General features: G+C 41.5%; 1 protein-coding gene across 7 annotated transcripts in view; it reads right to left on the bottom strand.

The window, feature by feature from the left end:
- Nucleotides 1-22736, bottom strand: part of PIK3R5 (phosphoinositide-3-kinase regulatory subunit 5) — a 70700-nt gene that overhangs the window by 21513 nt on the left and 26451 nt on the right. For 4 of the 7 annotated variants that reach the window (XM_016154673.2, XM_036222544.1, XM_036222543.1 and 1 more), the window contains exons 2-5: nucleotides 5875-5990; nucleotides 3883-3983; nucleotides 1644-1712; nucleotides 824-962 (exon numbers count right to left, since the gene is read on the bottom strand). In XM_016154673.2, coding sequence (XP_016010159.2) covers nucleotides 824-962; nucleotides 1644-1712; nucleotides 3883-3983; nucleotides 5875-5977 — 412 coding nt within the window. In that variant the 5' untranslated portion in view covers nucleotides 5978-5990. Of the gene's footprint in view, nucleotides 1-823; nucleotides 963-1643; nucleotides 1713-3882; nucleotides 3984-5874; nucleotides 5991-6146; nucleotides 6422-8116; nucleotides 8196-9769; nucleotides 14734-22736 lie in introns of those variants that run through there. The other 3 variants (XM_016154677.2, XM_016154678.2, XM_036222542.1) reach the window with 3 other exon arrangements.

The raw sequence follows: 22736 nt of genomic DNA, 5'->3' as shown, positions 1-22736 counted from the left end.
TATTTCATTGTGGGCTGTTACTTTATTATTAAGAACATTTCCACATATTAGTAATTTTCATATATTAGAGGGGTTGAAGATCAGGAATGGATTCTAAATTTCATCAAACGTTTTAGAGGTATTGTTGAGATGTTTATATTACTTTATTCCTTTGAGCTACTGATGTGATGAATTACTCCAGTATCAGGCCACCTCTCAATATTTTCTCTTGCTTACAATAGTTTTCTAAGACTTCGTTTTCATGTCTCTTATAGAACCTGCAATTTCTCAAGAATTCCTACTTTTCAGGCCTCACGTATGAAAATTTAGACAGTATCAGGCCATTGTCCACACTTGTCATGGTGCCTATCAACCATCAACCTATCCATTCCTAACACCAGCCACCCTCCCCAGCCAGGACTAAATCTATCCACACATACATTTCCCTGTTTGCTTCTGAGGCACAGAGAACAAATGAGGGCCTCTTGTCAATATGGTGGGGGCTTCTCCTTCTAACCTGGGAAGCCTCAGAGATGCCTTGGAAAACCAGAGCAGAGGCACAGGTCATGTGGTGGGGTCTCCTTGACCTGAAACCCTGCTTGGCTTCCCCTAAGAATTCATCCTTGAGTTACTGCCTATGTTCACTGCTTTCAGCCATTCGAAACTGATACACACATGGTGTACACAGCACGATGAAGAGGAAACTCCAGGATTCTGAAGCAGGGCCATGAGGAAAGAGGAGCTGAAGGATGAAAGGTGAGAAAGATCATAGCCAAAGAATAGTTTCTGAAGAGCTGGAAACCTCCTGATCCCTGCTCCACGCGCCAGCTAACTCAACACTTACCTGGGGCCTTGAGTTCAGCATCGATGAAGGTGAGCAGTTCCTGGCAGATGCTGCAGTAGGGAACAGGCCAGGTCAGGAATCGGTGGTAGGTTCTGGCTGCTTTCAGAAGGAGATCTGAGTCTGGTGGAAAGTGTGGAGTCTGAAATGGAGAGGGAGTGGAAAGCAGAAGAGCCCAAGTGAGACAAAGCTCACTGATATTCCAGAATAGAACTTGCAACTTTTCTCATATGTTCCACAAAGGGCACACATTTGCTGGCAGCAGTATGTCTAAGGACAAGGTCAGGAAGAACTGGAAGTAACCCGTAGGGAGAGAGTTACAGATAGATAACGTGGCTTCCAGGGTGTCTGTACTGTAAAGGCCTTGTTTTTTCACCAATCATAACACAGTTTACCCAATATATGAGAGAACCTCTCTGGAGGTCATCTTAAACGGTGCCATTGCTGCCTCTTATTTTGGGGAATGGTTTCACCACATTATCCTCTCTAGAAGCATATGTCTATTCTTTGAAGTGGATTGACTCAATGTACATGGAATCATTTGGTGCCACCAATCTGGCAAATCCAGAGGCTGATTACATAGTGTGAAACTAACTGTTGGGGTACAAATTGAGGTGGACATAAAATCTCATAACAGAATATCTTTCGTGGCTTGTGAACAGATGTGACAGCAGTTCCTCCATGGGTGCCCACCCAGACATGCCAGGCACAATGGCATCCACATGGAGTTACTGAAGCCATCAGAGGGCTGACACCCATCTCCAGTGGGCACCCACTCTCTTTTCTTTCTTCCCCACCCCCCAGGGCCCACCTTGGTACTTACACAGAGGACAGTGGAGTAGAAGAGCAGGGCCAGGGGCGCAAGGAGGTCATAGGTACCCTGCTCTTGGACCTGTGAAGAGGACAGTGGAGGAGGGTTAGGCTCATTCACAGGGTGTACAACAGTAGTTGTACAGTAATGCTTTCTTGTTCTATCCTTTCTTTTTTTAAGTGAAAAGCAGTGTAACCACAAGACAAAAATTTGGAAAATAGAAGTTAGAAAAAAAAAACCACTCACAATACCCCCTTTCCAAACTAAACCACAGCTAATGTTTCAACGTACTTCTCCTTACACCATTTTCCTCTATGTATTTTCTTCCACAAAGTTGTAATCATAGCGTGTATATTTTTACTCGTAATGTCTTCTACATATAATATTATAAATGAATTTCTGTTTTGCTACATGGTCTCTAAGACCGTGTTTTTCCCCTCTTGGTTATATATTTATTTGTGATTTCTATTGTAAATTTTTTTTCTAGTTTGTTGTCTTTTATTTTATAGATTTTTTTGATGTATATAAATTACAAGTGTTAATTTTTTCTTCTATGGATTTTTGCTTTGGCATGCAAGGATCATGTGACTACTCTGAAATTTTTTTTTCTTGAAGCTTAATTTTCTTAAATTTAATACACCTAGAATTCCATCTGCTATACAGCATGAATAGACATCTCACTTTGTATTTTTCCAAATGTTTAATTAATTTCCCCTAAGCCATTTAATAAATATTACTGATACCATTTTATTGCATATTAAATTTCATTTATAACCTTGGATAATATCCATTATTTTTATTAGCTGCAAAATATTCCTTCTGGTAGATATCTATAATTTATTAGTTTCATTTTAAACATTTTAGATTATTTATTGCTATTTAAATACTTATGCAATGAAACCTTTGAGCAAATTTCTTTTTCTGTAATTTGTGTTATTTATTTAGGGTAGAGTTCAAGAAGTGGAATAAATCAATCGAAGACCATAAACATGTTTATGATCCTTGAAATATATTGCCTAATTCCTTCCCAAAAGGATTTCGCTATGTATAATATCTCATATATATGAAAGTACCAGTTTCACTACACCCTTCTCTGTACTGGTTATTATCTTTTTTTGCTAATTTGCTAGGCAAAGGCTTTTACATTATGGTTTTAATTTGCATTTATTTCATTATAACTGGAGCCACATTTTTCCCATATTTGTTTACAAGTTCTACTTATTCTTTTGTACATTGTCTCTTTGATAGAGCTTACCCAACATACCACATACACATGTATACACACATGATTTAGAATTCTTTGGTCTCTCAGCTCATTCTAGAACTCAAGGGGTTGAAGATGCACAGAAAGCCTCACCATCTCTGCCGTGCCTGGTGACTTCTGCAGGCTCAAATTTAGAATTCTTCTACTCTTTATTCTGGATGGACCGTGTTTCTGCTCTGCCTGCTGCCCAGACCCTTCTATGAAACCTTCCTCTATCACCGCACAGCAGTTGATCCTTCATATTTAGGTTTGTAAGAGAGATGGTTTAGCTCTTCTGAGTTAGTTTGCTTGTGATTAGGGTATAAATGCACCAGGAAAATGGCCATGTCAGAACTGGAACCTTGGGAGTCTCGATAAACCAAGACTTTCTTCCTATAGCTAAAGGGATAGCAAACTGAGAAAGTCAAGTGTTTTCCAACTCAGTTATGTACTTAAAAAAAAAAACAAAAAACAAAAAAAAAACCTTTAAAGAGAATTCTTTATGAAAAAGCCAGAATCCTCTTTAGGGACTCACAGCTATTCTGAAACCCCAGCCCCACTCAGCATTAAATGTACTCTTCCTCTTAGTCATAAAAGCCTATTTTTTTTTTTTTTGAATTGTTAGACGAGGTATCAGTTTACTTCTCTAATCAGTTTTCTCTTTTGTGTCTTTGTTTATAAGGATCTTTTTGAGGAAAGAAATTCAGTATGGCTTCCTCCCTCCTTTCTAGTCAATACATTGATTTATAAGCAATGTCTGTCTAAAGAAGCAGCTTAAACTCAGGACCCTGGCTCACATATCACGTGTTCTCATTGAATGACAACATCCCTTCCCAGAAACCTTCAATCCACAAGCACCACTGAAACAGAGAACTCACAGATTCTCAGTGCCTTTGCCAAGCCCTATGGTGTCCCAGGCACCCTAGAACTGACCATCTGTGGGGACCTCTTTCTCGATTCTACAAGGCTGGTCCCACCTCTACCCTTCAATCCCTGGCTGGCCCTCACCTCTCGGGTTTTCTGCAAGATCTGTTCCAGGAGGATAAGGAAATGGCCCGGATCCCTGCTGACCAGCTCCTGTAGGCTCCAGCAGTTCAGACATAGCCCAGCTGGAAAGAGAGAGAGAGGTCAGTGGTCAGCGTGGGGTTGGAAAGAATTGAGAACCCCTGGGGCGGCACTGGGGCATTCCTTTCTAAAGTAAGAGTCTCAGAAAATTCAGGACCAACACTCAATCCTATCATGCCCCATCAAGACATAATGACAAGTTTCTTATTCCTGGAGGCTTGAGAGATGCAGAAAGGGGTTAGAATTCCCTTCAGAGGCCAACGAACCAGCCATGATTCTGCTTCCAGTGCCTCTGGAGAGCACCCATTCTCCCACCACCTCTGTGCCTTAGTTTCAATGGGTGCTGGAACTCTGAGATGCAGGGAAGGAGAGCAGAGGCAGAGACTGCTGGAAGAATAAGGAGAGGAACCATGGTGACATCCTCACACACACCCCAGCACAGAGCTGAGTTTCTCACAGCCAGGGGACTTCCCAGGACTGCCTGGAATGGACCCCAGGAAGGGGAAGCTAAATTAATTTATATTTTGAAAACTACAATGGGCACTTTGTCATCTGTAACTTCCCCGAAACTTTTTTATTTTGTCAATCTCTGTTTCCCTGGAGTCAGCAAGTGTAAACCCCTAATATTTAAAGAAGTGGTCATAGAGGCCTCTGTGTGTGTGTATGTGTGTGCGTCTGTGTGTGTCTGTGTGTCTGAGTAGTGGGGAGTGAAAACAGTAGGGCTAGGAAGTGGCTTGACGATGAGTTTCATGGAGCTTAAGTTCCAGGCCCCCTCATGTACATGAGCTCCTTCCAAAGTCCTGAGGCCTCCAGCAGTGTGTTCATACGGTCATAGCTTTCTGTAAAATTTGCAAAGTCAGATATTTTTGTATTCTTTTATTTAATGATAGCCCCCTCGATTCCATCAGCTTAAGCTCCATCAAATTCTGGGTAGGAGGCAATTAAAAAAAAAAAACTACCATTTATCAATGACCTACTATGTGCTAGTCCTTTGTATACATTACCCCCATGAGTCTCCCATCCTCCCTTAAGGAAGGTGGTTCTTATTGTCGTTATTCTCATTTTATAGACAAGGCAGGTGAGGTTCTGAGAGGTTAAGTGTCTTGTACAAGTTTAATAGCCAGTGAGAGATAGTTTTAATCCAGATCTGTTTAATCTGAAAGCCAAGGAAAGCCTCTCAGAGGAGGTGACATTTGAGCTGAGACCTGGATGAGGAAGGGCCAGCTGTGTGCAGTTCTGAGGGGAGATTCCTGGCAGCAGAGCGCAAAGGTCCTGAGATGGAAAGGAACCACATACATTCAAGGAGCAGCGGGTGTCTATCTCATGGGGTAGTTCGAGAGGCAATGAGATACAGGACGTGAAAAATCTTTACAAATATATACAAAGAATTATTACAATTAGGCACTGGCCTTCAGGGACACAAACAACTGCCCCAGACTGCAGATACCTCCATTTCTCAGTCCTGAGGAACATGGCACAGGGAGGCCTCTTGCTCCCTGAAGCTCTGCTGAGACCGTTCTTTGTTCTATGAGGAAGAGGAAGATGGGGCCGTGGAATGAACTAAAAACCGAGTAAACAGAATTCTGGGGAGAGCTGTTTATGAATTCCCAGGTGCTCTTCTGGAATCAGCAGTTGCGGTATTCCCAAGTAGGTTCAACAACTGCTAAGCTTCTCGCACGTGCTAAAGAAGCAAGATACAGCCCTGAGGAGGATGAGGAAGACAGCATGGAAGAAAGGAGAAACTGTTACATACCAAGGGCTTACTCTCCATCAGGCGCTGTGCTGAGCACCTGCCCTGGTAAGGTCCAGGGTTTGCTCAAGTCACACAGAGTTGGAACCAGAATCTGCCAGCTTCCATGCCTGGTCCAGTGCTCACAGCAAGCCCCGAGGCTTCTTTGGGCCCTAAGAGCACCTCCCCAGCTTCCTCGGACCTACCTGACCAGGAGGTGGAACGGCGGTTGAAGTTGAGCCCGTGCAAGCAGCGCTCCAGGGCATGCCTGATGCGGTCCTCTGTGCATGTTGTGGCTCCTGGCTGCATCTTGAGTCATCGCCTTCATGGGGAACAAACACCAGTCAGCCTGGAGACTCCCAGGTCTGAGTTGCACATTGACTAGCAGGGCAATGGCACAGACAATGAGCACTCAAAGTCCAGTGCCATCTGCCTTGTTATAGCTTGAGTGCTATGAATGCAGAATGAGGAGGCTTACAGCTGCCTTCAGGGCTGGAATGGCTCCTGGAGGTACTGCTCTGAATGGCAGGAAGGGGTCCTTCTGCAGCCCATCAGCGCAATGCTACAGGAAGTGAGGGGTCAAGGACAGGAATGGAGAGGCGCCTGTCCCACCTGGCAGTGACAAGTGTCTCCAAGAGCCTGGAGAGCGCCCAGAAAGTGACCAGACCTCAGTAGGCTGCACAGGAAGACGCCAAGGGAAAAATCAAAATTACTTGGGAAACTCTTTCTGAATTTCCAGGCCTGCATTCCACCTGCCCCTCCCCTACCCCACCCTCCAGAGATGGACGAGGAGTCTGTTCCTGATGAAAAGAGCACAGAGATCTCGCTCGGAGCACTGAGCGCTCCAACTCTAAGGTCTGGTGGGAGCTGCCTTCTTATGTCGCCCCACCCTCTGTTTGGGTGCCCAGGCCACAGGCACCTGTTCTTTTTCTGCCCTCACCTCCACTGTTGCCATCTTCCTTTGCTTTCTCTGAGTCTTGGAAGTGTTATCAGTTACCCAAAGACCCCCACTTGGCACCCTATCTTATTCTACAAGAACTCCCAGCAGGTCAGCCCAGCTTCCTAGTTATGTGTGAGGGCACCTGGGTCCCTCGGGAAGCCACGACAGGTCATTTAGCGCAGCGAATAAGCCTGGCCTCCAGTATTAACAGACTTGGACTTAGATCTTGACTCAGATATTAGCTAGTCATGTGCCTTTGGACCAATTTTTAAACTTTTATGAACCTCAGTTTACTTATCTATAAAATGGGATGACGAGGGTACCAACCCTAAAAGGCTGCTCTGAAGATTAAATGCCATAGTGGATGTGCCAAGAAAGTTTTCAAGTCAAAAAAGCTATCACGCCACACGATCTTTGCCACACCATTCTTTCCTTCAGGAATTCCACTGCATTCACCCTTCCAGGAAGACCCTGTTGTTCACCAATTACTCCAGGTCATAGAGGGAAGCTGAGGAAGTAGTGGTCCAGCTCTGTGGAACTGGGGCCAGACCAGGAAACCACAAGCAGAAACACAGAGCTCAGAGCTAAGCCATGTAAACAACATGCAAAGAGCTTCAAAATCCTAACTTGAGCCTAGCTGCATGGCTGGGGCATTCATCTTACAGACAGCCCAGTAGGCAAATCTTCCTACTCCCCCAACCTGGGAGGAAACATGAGCCCCGGGAAACATAAGCCCTTTGTGAGCTGCCCAGCATCACATGACTCCAGTGATGTCCCTGGGATGGTGTAGGGGTGGGCATATAGGAAGCAGGATGCATGCCTTTGTTTTTTCATATATTTACTGACCACCTACTATGTGTCAAGCACTAGCGACACAGCAGCGAATGAAGCAGGCAAGCTACTTGGTGAGAGACAGAGACACTAAACAACTTAATAGACAAAAAAAAGAGGTCATCACAGCAGGTGGTCATGCTATGAGGAAAGAGATGGTGCTGGGAGGGGGCCAAAGCGGGAGCCCACTCTAGTTGTTGTATGTGGGAAGCCTCTCAGAAGGGATATTATTTCAGCTAAATGAGGAAGCCAACAGTGAAATTAGGGGGAAAACATTCCAGAAAGAAGAGACGTGTGCGAAGTTCTGGGGGCGGGAATGAGCCTGCCAGTAACTGCAACCCTGGAGCACCCACTAGCCTTCCGGGTTCCACACCTTCTAGCTGCTGAGGTGGCAGATTAAGTTCAGAAAAACTCTCAGGACCATGGACCTTGGGTGTTTCCACTAGCAGTGCCTGGATGCCCAAAGATATCCTGGAAACCTTCCAGGGCAACTTTCACAGTTGCCTTGGGGCTTTTCGTCTGCTGACTCCTCCACAGGTAGTCCAAGCCGTGAGTGCACTGACCCTGAGCCAGGCTGGGCAGATTTCAGGCTTTTTGGCTCCTCCCTCACCTGAATTGTGCCGGTAGCCGGCATGAATGTGTGTCCCTAGGAATGAACGCTTGCGATGAGAACTCACCCTTCTGCCTTCAGTGGCAGCCCAAATACAAGACCCTCTCAAGCCTGGTCCTACTCAGGCTCAGGACTAATGACACCTCCTGGAAGAGATGGAAGAAGACAAGGCACTTTCAAATGGATGAGTTTGGGACATGAATGGCTGGCCCAGATGTCACCAAAGGCTTTTGTCCTCACAGGCTGATCTCTTCCTTTCAGCCCCAGGGCAGGTTCTTGGAGGCAGCTCAAAGGTCAGCCCCCTATAAGTCCTTCGTTTCACAGAAGGGGCATCTGAGACCCAGAGAAGAGGAGGGGCAGGCAGGGTGGGGCCCTTCCAGGGGTGGGGTGGGGGGGGGTGGGGGGAGGTCAACATGGGCATCACGGACAAGGATGTCAAGTAAGACTTCTGTATTCTGAAACTGCAGACGAGGCCCAATTCAAAGGTCAAAATGACCTGCAGGCTAAAGTTCTGAGAGCCACAGTGAGCTGTAAGGAATGGGGACTAGCAACAACACTGGGGATCTTGCTGGGAGGTGTCGCTCCAGAACCAACACAGCTGCCCACCTGCCCCAGTCAGTACAAGAACCCTGGGAAGAGAGGAGAGGTTGTCCGCCAAGGGCACAGGGGCTTTCGGAGAATCCTTCCTTCAGACTGTCAGGGGAGGGGGTGGGGGGACGCTGCCATTTTGCTCTCAGTTCTCTCTCTATACAGCCGGCATGCTTCCTTCTGTGCTCCCGTGATGCACGGCAAGGCTGGGAGGAGGAGCAGAGGGGCAGCTTGCAGGCCCACTGCTGGGTAAAGCAAAGATGTGAGTTCTTGTGTGTGTGTATGGGGGAGGCGGGGCAGGTGGTGGACACTAGGAACAAAAGCTGGACTGGAGCCGTTTTGTCGCTACTTCACCCTGGAGGGCTCCTGGCAGGTGAGGAAAGGTTTAGCAGTAAGAGTCTGATGCAGGTTGGACCACTTTTGGGGGAAGCTCTAGGGAGTTGGATGAAGAGACTGAGAAATTTGTGGCACAGAGAAGTGAAACAACTGCTCTCAGGTCACACCACTAGGAGGTGGCAAAGCCAGGATATGAAGCCAGGGAGTCTGGCTCTCGACCACTACCACACGCTGACCCTTGACACCATCAAATACAGTTACTGGAAGAAAATAAAATCAGTTCATGTTTCTACCCCTCAAGTGAAGGCTCAGTTAACTATATAACATGATCTTGCTTTAAGAGACCCAGACTCTCAACTCCTCGGAATCTCGAGGCCACCATGTCTGTCTTCATAGCTTCCCACACTCCTGGATTGGTCCAGGGGTCACAGAAGTGGCACTGCTAGCTAAACTGGGCAATGGCCACAGTGGCCCATTGGGCCCAGGTGTCTCTAGTCTGGAACAAAGGCTTTACCGTGGGAATTGGGTTTAAATACCCCCTCCGCCCCCACAGCAATGGACAAGTCTGTTGTGCAATGAGGTAGGAATGAGTCACCCTGCCCTATTATGTCCCACTGTAACTGATACAAATGTGCAAGATGCAAATGAACAGTCTCAGCCAACACCCCTTCTGCCTCACCCCCGTCCTTATGGGTCAGAACACAGTGTCCTTCACAGAGACTAAAGACTGCTCCACGCACACCTCCAATGCCTGCTGGTCCATGCTTCTTCCCTTCTCTGGGCCCTTGGGACTTACCCATCTCCTGGTCCCAGTGTCACTGGTTGTTCACTAGAGGCAATTAAGGCCTTCTCCACGGATGGGCACCGGACAGATTTCTTGGTGTGCCAGCTTCCCTGGCATCCTGAGGCCATCTAGAACTTGCCCCAAGCTTCTCTTAGAGGCAGGACCCTGGCAGCTGAGGGAAGTGGAGGCCCAGCTGGGGATCCTCAGCTGAGCTACTCTGGGGGTTGACCCAGCTCACTGCCTAGCCCTATGGCACGCTCATTTCCGTTTGATGAGTCAGTCATCAGCCGTTTCTTGTGACTTGTCAGCAGAACTCCATTGGTTTTGGGGTGGAGATGAAGGGGAAAGAAGGTAGCATCCCTCTCTCTCTCTAGGGATGATGCCTCTTTCAAAGGCTTGGCAAGCAAGGCTTGGCTTCCCCCAGCACCCTATTCCCAGCACCCCTCACCACCTTGCCCAGAAGAGTTCCTGTTGTGAAATGCCATTGGCTGCTGGGAATGAGAATGCCGACCCCCGTCCACCGTGTGACGGTGCTGAAACAAAAACGAGGCTTGCCCCCAACTCCAAGTTCCTCTTCTAACCCAGGAAGGATGAGTCTTTACTGGGGCCACCGAACAGGACAGTTTGGAGAAATGGGCCAAGGGAGACCTCCTCTTCACATGTCGACCTGACCCCATGATACAGAATGGGTCGTCTTCCATAATGTGCAGGATTAGTCAGAGGGTCAAGATCGGCCTGGGGCCCACTTCCTGAAGTAGCCCCATGTGAGGCCGGGAGGAGGTCTTCTTTTATTGAGGGATTTCTCAAACAGTGCAGAATGGCAGAATTGGAAGGGCCAAATCTCACAAGGAGAGAAGCATGGGCCTCCAGGCTCTGGCAGGCACCCCACGGTGCTTCTTTGGTGTTCTAGAATGTTCTAGGACTATGCATTGAAACCTTAGTCCCACAGGTAGAAATAAGAGAGACACCAAGGCAGGTGTTTTTGTGCTGACCCCACTTCCTTCAGTCCTAGGTCAGTCCTTCCTCTCCCCCTTCCTATTGTCCCCTGTGGCTTAACCTCCCTTCCTGCCCCCATTCTGCTCCTCATAACTGCTTAAGGCAGAATCTCTTCTGTGACCTAATTTTAAAAATTCTCACTTCCAATACAGGAAGGATGCATCAGAAACTAAATAGACTTGGATTAGAAAGGGGTTGAAAGCAGAGAGAAGCGATATGGGGGCAGGGATCAGAAGGGGCAACACTTCTCTGGGAATTCCTTTATGTATCGTTTTGACTCTTAGAACCATAGCAATACTTTACAGATCCCAAATTAAATAAAAAACTCAAATAAAAAAGGATATTGAGGGGGGAGGGAAAAATGAAATACAAACAATAACAAATTAACCTAACTGTATTATGAATGATTAATATAACCACATTGAAAGCAACAGGGAGTGAAAGAACTAACCTGAGTAACTGGAAAATAGCATTTTGACTGAATGCTATTAGGCTAAAGACAAAAAGAACTATAGACAAATATTGGGGTTTTTTTTAGTTATTATACCTGTTTTTCATAGGAACGTGGGTTAAACATCCTGAAACTTCATTATATGTATGCTAGGATTGAAAAAATAAGTAAATATACATAGATAACAAGAGCCGATTTCTCACTGTTGGAGAAAGAAGTTACAAATAAGGAAAAGGGGGAGGTCTAGAATGAACTAACCTTATCATGTTAGACTGGAATTGGAGAAATCAATATGAACTCATGGTTTTTGATGTATATGTAGGTAGGTACATATATGAGTAATAAAAATGTATATATGCTTGGATTACTATGCACACATATATTTTCTAGCTGTCTGCTGAGAGAGCCTAGAAACAACATCCCAGAAGGAATGAGCACACTTAATGCCCAGATCTTGGTTTCTAAATACCACTCACCAGTCAAAGGAACCAATGCTTTTTAGAGAAATGGCTGACTCTAGGACTGGGGCAGAAAATATATAAGATAAACCTGGAGCACCTCATATTGCAGAAAATAAGTTAATACTTGCAAAAGGATAAGGAATGTCAAAAGGACATGGGAACTAGCTTGAAGAAGCTATTAATGGCTAAAGCCAGGATAACTTGAAAAACTACATATCAAAAGGGTTGAATTATAATTCATAGATTGAAATAAATACCCATGAGTTACACTATTGTTATAAGTAATAAAATAAAAAATAGAGGTGAAAAACAGGTCTTTTTTTCCAAAAGAATTTCAATTAATAAATGTGGGAGGAATGAGAGAAATACAAAATTGCCATTAGGCAAACACGATGGTAATAATTCTGCAGGCAAAGCCATTGATGGATGCTAAAATCTGTGGGTAAAAATCTAAGAGGAAACAGGATATTTGCATAGTCTCGGAGTATCCCACCCCCAAGAAACTGATCAATTACAAAGGAGAAAATAATAACTTTGGAGTGGAGAAACCCAGCACAACCTTAATCTCCTGATCAAAGTTAATATCACCAATCATAAGACATATCAATATCATGTATCCCCTAATATAATGCACCGAGAGGGATATGACATCACTTCTGTGAGATGCTTCCAAAAATGGATAACCATGAGAAAACATTATTTAAAATCCATTTGAGAGAAATTCTATAAATTAACTGACCAGTACTCACCAAAGTGTCAAGGTCATAAAAGATAAAGAAAAACTGAGGAACTGTCACAGATTGGAGGATGCTTAGGAGACATAAAAACTAAATGCAATGTGAGATCCTGGGCTGGATTCTGGAACTGAAAGGGAAAATGGCGGGGGAACAACTAAAACCCAAATAAGGTCTGTAGTTTAGTTAACAGTATTGTACCAGGTTTTGATAACAGCACCATGTTATGTAAGCTGTGAACATTAGGGGAAGTTGGGTGGAGGGCATACACGGCTCTATGACCCTTTATACAGTTACGTACTCTTACATATCCTTTATATATCTTTCTCGGTTATCCAGTGTCTTGCTACCCTTCTTGAACTTGTTTAAACAAGTTGCTATTTCACATATAGTCACTGTTCCTAATTACTGGTGAGTGGACCAGTGCAGGCCTGGCTGCCTTAAAATCCCCTAACTGGGGTTGAGAATCTTTGGGGTTTCTGGAGGGTTTCTGAGGGCTCTCTGTGAGAATGGTTATGTTGTTTTTCATTTTGATGGCAATCTAGAAAAACTTAATAGTGAAAACATTCTGGAACATCTTGATGACACCTATGACCAAATGGCACCATATGATGTTGACGCCCAGTTTGTATTTGTGTCTGTCACTGTTTTGGTGTCACCTAAAATGACTGAACATGTTAGGTGTGTCCTTGGGGTCTGCAAGAGCTCAAGGTTGAGCAGAATGAGTTAATACATGGAAAATGTTCAGAATAGTGCCTGGCACATAATAAACGTTCAACAAATGCTATTAACTATCAGGGTATTTTCTTAACATACACAATTCTACTGTCCAAGTCTAGATGCCTTTGAGATTGGGCCAAGAAATAAAACACTCCCTGAATGATTCTGATGCACAATGAGGCTTGGAAATATTTTCTATTTTACAAATACACATATACATACACTGGACTGTAAGATGAGGAGGGCACCTTACAGATCATCTAGTGTGACTCTCCATTCTACAGATAAAAAAAAAATAGAGGCTCTGAGCAGTGGAAGGACTTGCCTAGATTAGGAAGTGTCAAATTTATATCTAGAATCTGAGCCTCGAACCTCATAGTCACTGCACCTCTTGCTTAGGTGGGAATCAGCCTCTGCTGCCCAGTAGTGAGTGACCTCAGTGCCTCTCCTCAAGGTTATTTTTGGAACCTTTTTCAAATGTCTTCTGGAGTTTTGGGGCTGTTTAGGTATTTAACTTCTTCATGTGTTGATTTTGTGAATTTAGGTTTTGACAATATCATTCATTTTAATCAAGATTTAAAATTTTATTAGCAAAGATCTGGATCTAGAATTCCTAAACAATATTAAAAATTATTTCTGAGTCTATGATTTTAGCTTCCCTTTTAATCTTAATGTTGTAACATTACAGGTTTTTTTTAAAGTACAGGTCCAGATTGTATTAAATGTCTTTACACCACATCACAATTCTTTAAATAATTATTTTTGAAGTTCATAGTAAGTGTAATAACTATGATAACAGCAATAGTTTATTTTTCGACAGGGGCTTTGAGTTATTTCATTGCTCACTGTTTTGTTCGTTTGTTTTGTACCATGCTGTCCCTGTTTACAAGTTCTTTATTGTAATTCATTTCTTGCTCCGTTCAGGTATTTCAAGTAACTTCAGGATGAGCGTGTGGGTGAGGCACTTTCTAAGACTTTATGTGTCATATGTCATTCACCGAGGCTCAGTATGAATTATAGCTTTGCCAAATATAAAATTGGCATAATTCATTTTTCTCACCCTCAATATATTTATGTAAACCCAAAATAATCAACTGAAAAGTGGCTATAGCAAAAAATAGTATAAAGTAAGGTGATTGGGAACAAATTAGAACAGAAATTGCTATTGTTCAATTATACAAATAAAAAACAAAAATTGTGTTAGAAAAAGATCCCACATATAATAGTAACAAAAAGAACAAATAAGAGAAAATAAGCTTTAAAAACATGCAAGATTTTAATGAAATAAAACTTCTGAGGGACAAAAAAGCAAGCAAAAAATGAAAATGCCCACCCCATTGTTAGGTAGGAAGATTCAATAGCATGAAGAATTAATTCAAAATGGATCAGAGACTAAATGTAAAGAGGTGAAACTATAAAACTCTTAAAGATGATCATTTGGACTACATCAAAATTTAAAACTGCGTATCAAAGGAAAACAACAGAGAGAAAAGACAATCTGCAGAATGGGGGGACATATTTGCAAGTATATATCTGATAAGGAGTTACTATCCAGAATATATAAGAACTCCTATAAACTCAAGAACAACAAAAATAAACAACCTAATTTAAAAATGGACAAAGTACTTGAATAAATATTTTTCCAAAGAAGATATATGAATGGCCAATAAGCCCATGAAAAGATGCTCAACATCACTAATCATCAGGGAAATGCAAATCAAAACCACAATGAGATACAATCTCATATCCATTAGGATGGCTATTATCAAAAATAAAACAAAACGAAGATAAATGTTAGCAAGTATGGGAGAAAATTGGAACTTTTGAGCACTGCTGGTAGAAATGTAATATGCTGTAGCCACTATGAAAAACAGTATGCGATTCCTCAAAAAATTAAAAATAGAATTATTATATGACCCAGTAATTCTACTTCTGGGTATATACCCAAAAGAATTGAAATCAGGTACTTGAACAGATATTGTGCACTCATGTTCACAGTAGTATTATTTACAATAGCCAAAAGGTAGAAGCAACCTAAGTATACATCGACAGATGAATGGATAAATAAAATGGGGTACATACATACAGTGGAATATTATTTGGCCTTAAAAAGGAAGGGGTTTCTGGCACATGCTACGACATTCATGAACACTGAGGACATTATGTTAAGTGAAATAAGCCAGTTACAAAAAGGAAAATACTGTTTGATTCCATTGATATAGGGTTCCTAGAGCAGTTAAATTCATAGAGACAGAAGGCAGAATAGTGGTTGCCGCGGGCTGGGTGGGAGAAGGGGATGAAAAGACTTCTCTGTAGATTGGCCGCCCATTGTGAATGCAGTTAACACTACTGAACTGTACACTTAAAAATAGTTGAGTTGGTACATTTTATGTCGTGTATTTTACCACAATTTTAAAAAAGTTTTTAAAAAATTAACATATTTTGATATAACATAGGAATGTCAATTGTCTATAAGATTCTATCCAGAGAACAGGAAGGAAAGAAGAAAGGAGAAAGGAAGGAAGGAAGGAAGGGAGAGAGAGAAGAAGCAGGCAAACTGGCTATTACTAAGTGGCTATTCTATGTTAGGTACTATGCTGGGCATTTTCACTTGACTATCTAGTTTAATGATCATAATTACCCCATGACATAATCCTAGTTTTCCGCAATTCTTGTAGAACAGGGAGAATGAACTATTTATTTGCCCAAGTTCCTGCAGTCATAGTTCCTATGGTCTGAGCTGGAAGCATGCCTGACCCCTGTTGGCCTGATTCCCAAAGCCCATGTTCTTTCCTATGCCATGTTCATAGGAAATCATTTGTACTGTTTTCTACACACTCAAAGGACTATATGCAGTTTCGCCTCTGTGTTATAATTTGAGGCTTCCAGGGAAGCCATCTTGCATGACAAGTGTCTGAATTCTCATTGTCAGTGATTCATTCCCCATGGGTTAGGATGACTCACTTCCTCTGTCCTAGCTTTTTTTTCAAGATATAAGATTTCTGGAGGGACATTTAACTAGCAAATGAGTTTATTACAGCAGCAACAGTGGGATATTGGGCAGAGGAAGGACTCTAGGGCCAGAAAAGGAAGGAAATATGAAAAGGTAGGTGGAGTTGGTGTGGGATGGGATGGGGTAACAGGGAAGGTACAGGATGAAGAAGAAGTGGGCAAAATGGGAGAACCGCTACAGGGAGCATAGATGAACCTTTTCCTACTTCCCAACTTTGCCCATGCTCTTCTTTACCAAGGAAAAGGCCCAGGAATGCTCAGGAAAACAAAGTTGTGGTTAAGACCAAGAAGAAATGAGATGAGAAATGGAGGAGGAAAGGATAAAGATGCTAACACATATGCAGACTGACTATGCCAGACACTGTGCTTAGGGCTTAGAGCACATGATCTCATAGATTCTGAACACCCCCATAAAACTCGGAACATATATGGATAAGCAAGTGCAGCTCCTGGTAACTAAATGACTTTCCCAAGTTCATACAACTAGCAAGTAGCCTAGACAGAATCTGAACCTAGGTCTACTTGACACCCTTCTACCCAGGTAATCATCTAGAAGAGTAGTAAAAAGAAAACAGAATGCATGATGTTGCCTTTGCATATAATAATTATAATAATAGCAGCAAATGCTAATTGAGGGCTTACTATGTGCCAGGCACTGTTCTAGGTGTTTTCTATGAATTAATTCAGTGAATCCACATGAGATAGATACTTTCTTATTTCCATATTAAAGATGAGGGGACTGAGGCACAGACTGTTCTCTAAGCTGGTGAGCGATATATCTCCTTCTTGGAGTGTCCTAGGCAATTTTGCTTCTCTATGTGCATAAAGGAAACCATAATGGAGCTAGAGATGTCCTAACTAAAATTACTGACAAGACAGAGAACCAGAGAAAGACTTTAAGAATTTACCAAGGTATAACTCCAGGCAGTAACCAAATTTTATGGGTCCCTAGGCTAAACCATGGATACCTGGCCCTCGGTGTTTAATCCTACCACCTTTCAAATGTACAGCCTGTATTGTTTGCCATCAAATGCCAGCCCAGTAACAAAGCAACAAGTGAATGTAACCATAAAAACTCAAGAAAGGGCAATTACCCACATATTGGCAGTTTTGTGGTTCTGTATTTGGCAAAAGATTGTGATTGTGACAAATTGTAATGATTATAGGCTGATCACCATCTGCAGAATCATTTTCAATTTGTAAGACAGATGAGAATATTTCATAGTTTTGGGCAAAGATTTTATGAAGTACTGTGACTTCCAGAAGCTTTACAGGTGGAAAAAAAAATAGGCACGGATTGGTCAAATCCATTACCTCTTCCCTCCATCATCTTTTCTTCTCTCCCAGAGTGAAACCATTTACTGCCCCATTGTCTCTGTTAATCCACAGCAGGTTATTATTCTCACCTTCTTTAGTCTCCTCTTCTCTTTAAATTCTTGGCCAATTATGTAAGAAAAATCTCTCGCCTTTCCCCTCTATAGCCCATTCATGAATATGGTTTATTAGTGCAAGAGAAACTTCTCTAACAAGAAAAGAAAACATCGATGTTTGTGGACAGAACTGAAATCAGACACACTTCCTGATACTTGGCCAGGTGTGATATTTACAACTTTTTGTGAAACAGACACTGATTTCGAGAGTCCCATTTAGCCCGGTCTAGAACTCTCTAGGACTCTAAGGGGCTATTTACTATAACATGAGGACAGCAGGCATTGAGGCAGTCTCTCCCAACTTCTTATCAAATATTCCAATGAAGACTAGAAAAAAAGGAGGATATATGCACACAATCCAAACTGAAAATCAATACTGACAGGCCAGAGTTAGGGGGTTGACATTATGTCTGCATCAGAAAGAAATGAGTTAAGGAAGTCTAGACTTTAGTTCGGGCCCAAATCTTGATCTATAGAGATCTATAGGTGAGTGGACCGTGCATCACAGATGATTAAAGTCTGGCACCCAAGAGGGTGTGCAGCCTTTTCATATATTTGATCCACTTGTGTCTTTTTCTTCAGTGAAGATTGATGGGTCACATTTTTGAGATGGAGGAATTTGGGGAAAGGATAGTTTGAGAGGGGAAAACAAGAGTCCAAGTTATATGCCATTTTGACCCCAATGGAGAGGTCTGGGATGCAGCTCTAAATGTGGGGATTAATATACTAGTCACTGAGGCTACGAACTGTGCGACGAGGGAGTGAAGAGCCTAGGGCTCAGCCCTGGGGCATCCGATGTTAAGAGGTGGCACATGAATAATCTGCAAAAGGACACTAAGAAGGTGCAACTCATAAAGTAAGAGGAGAACGCAATGTCACAGAAACGCAAAACGAGAGTGTTTCAAAGAGGGAATGTGGAACGCTGCTGCAAGATCCACGAAACATGGGCAGAGAAGTGGCCATTGCACTTGAAGACATGGAGGTTTTGTTGGTGATCTTAGATGAATATGTAGAGGTCGGGAATAATAGACTGAGGAGACAAAGGGAGATGAGAGAAGCAATTCTGTTAAGAAGTTTTGTTTAAAACTGGGTTTATGAGATGCCCCAGTATTCTTTTGCTGAATCTCTTTTTTCTTTACATACCACAAGTTCATTTCTGGTAATTGTGACCAAAAGGACCCGAGAATGTTTCCAATTTTGTTTTTTAAAGATTTCTATCTACATCTAAAAAGAAACTACTCTATATAATTACTTGCCAAAGTGCTAACAGTGGTTATCTCTGAGAGACAAGATTAAGTATACTTTTTTATTTTTTTCTGCAAACATTTTAATAACTAATTTTATGTATTATTTTTTAATCCTAAAATAATAGGTGTTAAGTACATAAATAAACAGTGGTTCTGGTAAAGTGGAGTAGATATAGTTTTTCCTATTCCTCTTACTAAATACAACCACAAACCCTGGACATAAACTAACATAAAAGACTCTGAAAGTTGGGGAGAATAAGGTAGAGCAGGTAGGGACCTTGGGAGCAAAAAGTGACATGGTAGTGAAATTATTATTATTGTTATTTATTATTATTATTATTTTGGCTTGTATATCTCAGATTTGGAGCTCTATAGCCAGCCAGTTGGAAACACCAGTGTGTGCAAACAAAAAAACAAAGCCCCAGAGAAAAGCCTGCTCTCTCTAGCAAAGGACCAAGAAAGGTAGTTTAGCAAGACAAAAAATTTTTGGACAATAACCACTCCACTCCACTCCAGCCAAACACTACAGAAAAAACTGTGGCACAATCTCCACTAGCAAAGGCCAAGTGGGGAGTCTAGATTTCACTCCGGCCAGGCTATAATGAGGTGCCCCAACCCTTCTCCCCAACCAGGGGTGGTGTCTGAGGAAGCCAAATAGGGAGCCAGGATTTTCATATCCACTGGCAATAATGAGCCCCCTTCACCTTGTGGTGTCACTGGAAACCTCTGGGGAGCCTGAACTTCTAGTCCTACCCAACAATAAAGGCCCCCACCCCCCACTCTGGGGTAGTGTCAGAGGAAGCCTAGTGAGGGAGTCAAGATTTTCACTAACTACCCAGTGGTAATTAAGTCATTTTCTCCATGCTATGGAGTCAATGGACAGTAATGAGGCACTCCTGTACCTCTCAGCCAAGGAGGTATCTCGGTAGAGACCTAATTGGAGCTGGAATTCTTACCCCACCCAGCAGTAATAAGGAGCAGCTCCCAGATTCCGGTGGAAGCTGAGAATGGAACATGGACTTGCACCTTCACCTAGCAGTAAGGTGGCGGTATCCCCCACCCCCATTTCCCTTTTCAGAAAGCGTTAGAGAAAGCAAACTAAAATAGAAGGTTTAAATAAGACCCAGAACCTCATAACTCTCGTATTACCCAAAATGTCCTGGTTTCAATAGAAAATAGTTTGTCATCTCAAGACCAAGGGAGATCTCCAACTGAATGAAAAAAGGCAATCAATAGATGCCAACACCAGAATGAGATGTTAAAGTTATCTAACAAAGATTTTAAAGCAGTCATCATTAGAAATCCTTCAACGAGCAATTATAAATGTTTCAATGAACATTTATAAATGAGTGAAAACTAGAAAAATCTCAGCAAAGAAGAGATAAATAAGTTTAAAATGGAAATTTTTGAACTGAAAAATATAATAACTTAAATAAAAAACTCGGTGGATGGGATCAACACCAGAATGGAGGGGACAGAGGAAGAATCAATGAACTTGAATATAAAACAATAATATTACCAAGTCTGAACAACAGAGAGAAAATAAACTGAAGAAAAATGAACAGAGCTTCAGGAACCTGTGGGACTATAACAAAAGGTCTAATATTCATGTGATCAGAGTCCCAGTGGGAGAGGGCAAGATGAAAAAGTATTCAAAGAAATAATGACAAAAAAAGTAGGCAAATTTGGCAAAATATATAAAACTACAGATTCAAGAAGCCACATGATCCTAGGTAGAATAAAGCTAAGAAATACACACTATGACACATTACAGTCAGACTTCTGAAAACTAAAGACAAAGAAAAAAATCTTGAAAGCAGCAAAAGAGGATTGATATCTTTCATTAGAGGAAAAAAAATTCAAATGACAGTAGAACTCTCATCAGAAGTCACAAAGGCCAAAAGGAATAGAACGACATTTTTCAAGTGCCTAAAGAAAAGAACCGTCTACTTGGAATCCTGTAGCCAGCAAAAATATCCTTCTGGAATGAAGGAGAACTTGAGAGAATCTCAGATGAAAGAAAACTAAGGGAATTTGTCAACAGCATACCTACTCTAAAAGAAGGGCTATAGGGAATTTTCTAAACAGAAAGAGGATGATAAAAGAAAAATATCTTAAAACATCAGGATTGAAGAACATGGCAAGCAAAAATCTAGATAAATACAATAGACGTTCTTTCTCCTCTTGAGTTTTCTAAATTGTTTGATGATTGAATAAAAAATTACAGCATTATCTGATGTGGTTCTAAATGTATGCAGGGTAAATATTTAAGGCAATTTTATTATCAATGGGAAAAGGTAAAGGGGCCTAAAGGGAGGTAAGGCTTTCACGATTTATTAAAACTGGTAAATTTATGATATCATTAGACCACGATAAATTATGTAGGTATAATATAATGCCTTGACCAACCACTAAAAAAGCTGTTCAAAAGATACATATAAAAACATTATAGATAAATCAAATGAATTTAAAAATATTCAAGTAATCCATAAAGGCAGAAAAAACAAAAGCAACAACAAAAGCAAAGGAAAAGAACAGACAACAAATAATAAAATAGCACTTAAGTTCCAAAATATCAATAATTGCATTAAATTTAATTGGGCCAAATATACCAATTAAAAGACAGAGAGTGGTAATAGATTACAAAATATGACCCAACTATTTGCCATCGACAATGGACTCACTTCCAAATATAATGATACAGGAAAGTTGAAAGTAATAAATGTACGAAGATGTATCATGTAAATATTAATCAAAAGAAAGCAGAAGTGGCTATATTAATATCAGACAAAACAGACTTCAGAGCAAGAAAAATGACCAGTGACAGAGAGGTACATTATATAATAACTAAAAGGTCAACCTACCAAGAAGACATTGTAATCCTAAACATGATTTACCAAACAATGGAGTTGTAAAATATGCGAAGTAAAAGTTGATGAAGTAAAAAAGAGAAATAAACAAATCCATAATTACAATTGAAGACTTCAAAATCTCTCTCTCAATAATTGATAGAGCAACTATATAGAAATTCAGCAAGGATACATAAGAACTGACTAGTACCATCAACCAACTGGACCTAATCAATATTTCTGGAACACTCTGCCCAACAACAGACTACACATTCAAGTGCCCATGGAACATGTACCAAGATAGACCATATTCTGGGCCATAAAACTAACCTCAACACATTTAAAAGAATTGAAAGCATGCAGAGTCTGTTCTGTAACCACAATGGAATCAAACTACAAAGAGATAACAGATAACAGAAAATCTCTATACACTTAGAAACTAAACACACAGCTAAATAATGGGCCAGGGAGGAAGTCTCAAGGGAAATCCAAAAATACATTTAACTGAATGAAAATGAATATACAACATATCAAAATTTGTGGGACACAGCTAAAGCTATGAGATAAATTTATAACTAAATACATACATCGGAAATACATGGCCCAGCAATTGCACTCCTGGAAATGAAACTTATGTTCACACAAAACCCTGTGCATGACGTTTATAGCAGCTTTATTCAGAATAGCCAAAAACTGGGAACAACCCAGATGTTCTTCAGTGGGTGAATAATTAAACTATGGTACATCTCTATATCATTCAGCAATAAAAAGGAAATAATTACTGATACATAGAAAAACTTGGATGAATCTCCAGAAAATTATGCTGAATAAAAAAGCCAATCCCAAAAGATCATCAACTGTATGCTTCCATGTACATAATATTTTGAAATCACAAAATTGTATAATGACCACAGACTGGGAGAAAACATTCAAAATACATATATCTGACAAATGAGTTGTATCCCAGAATTGAATAGACAAATAAGGTCAGAACTTCACAAAAGATATCGAAATAGTCAATAAATACATGAAAATATGCTTATTATCATTAATCATCAGGGAAATGCAGATCTAAAACC

The sequence above is a fragment of the Rousettus aegyptiacus genome, unplaced genomic scaffold (assembly GCF_014176215.1).
Source record: "Rousettus aegyptiacus isolate mRouAeg1 unplaced genomic scaffold, mRouAeg1.p scaffold_m13_p_6, whole genome shotgun sequence".
NCBI classification, from domain to species: Eukaryota; Metazoa; Chordata; class Mammalia; order Chiroptera; family Pteropodidae; genus Rousettus; species Rousettus aegyptiacus.
This window is presented reverse-complemented; position numbering and strand designations above follow the sequence as displayed.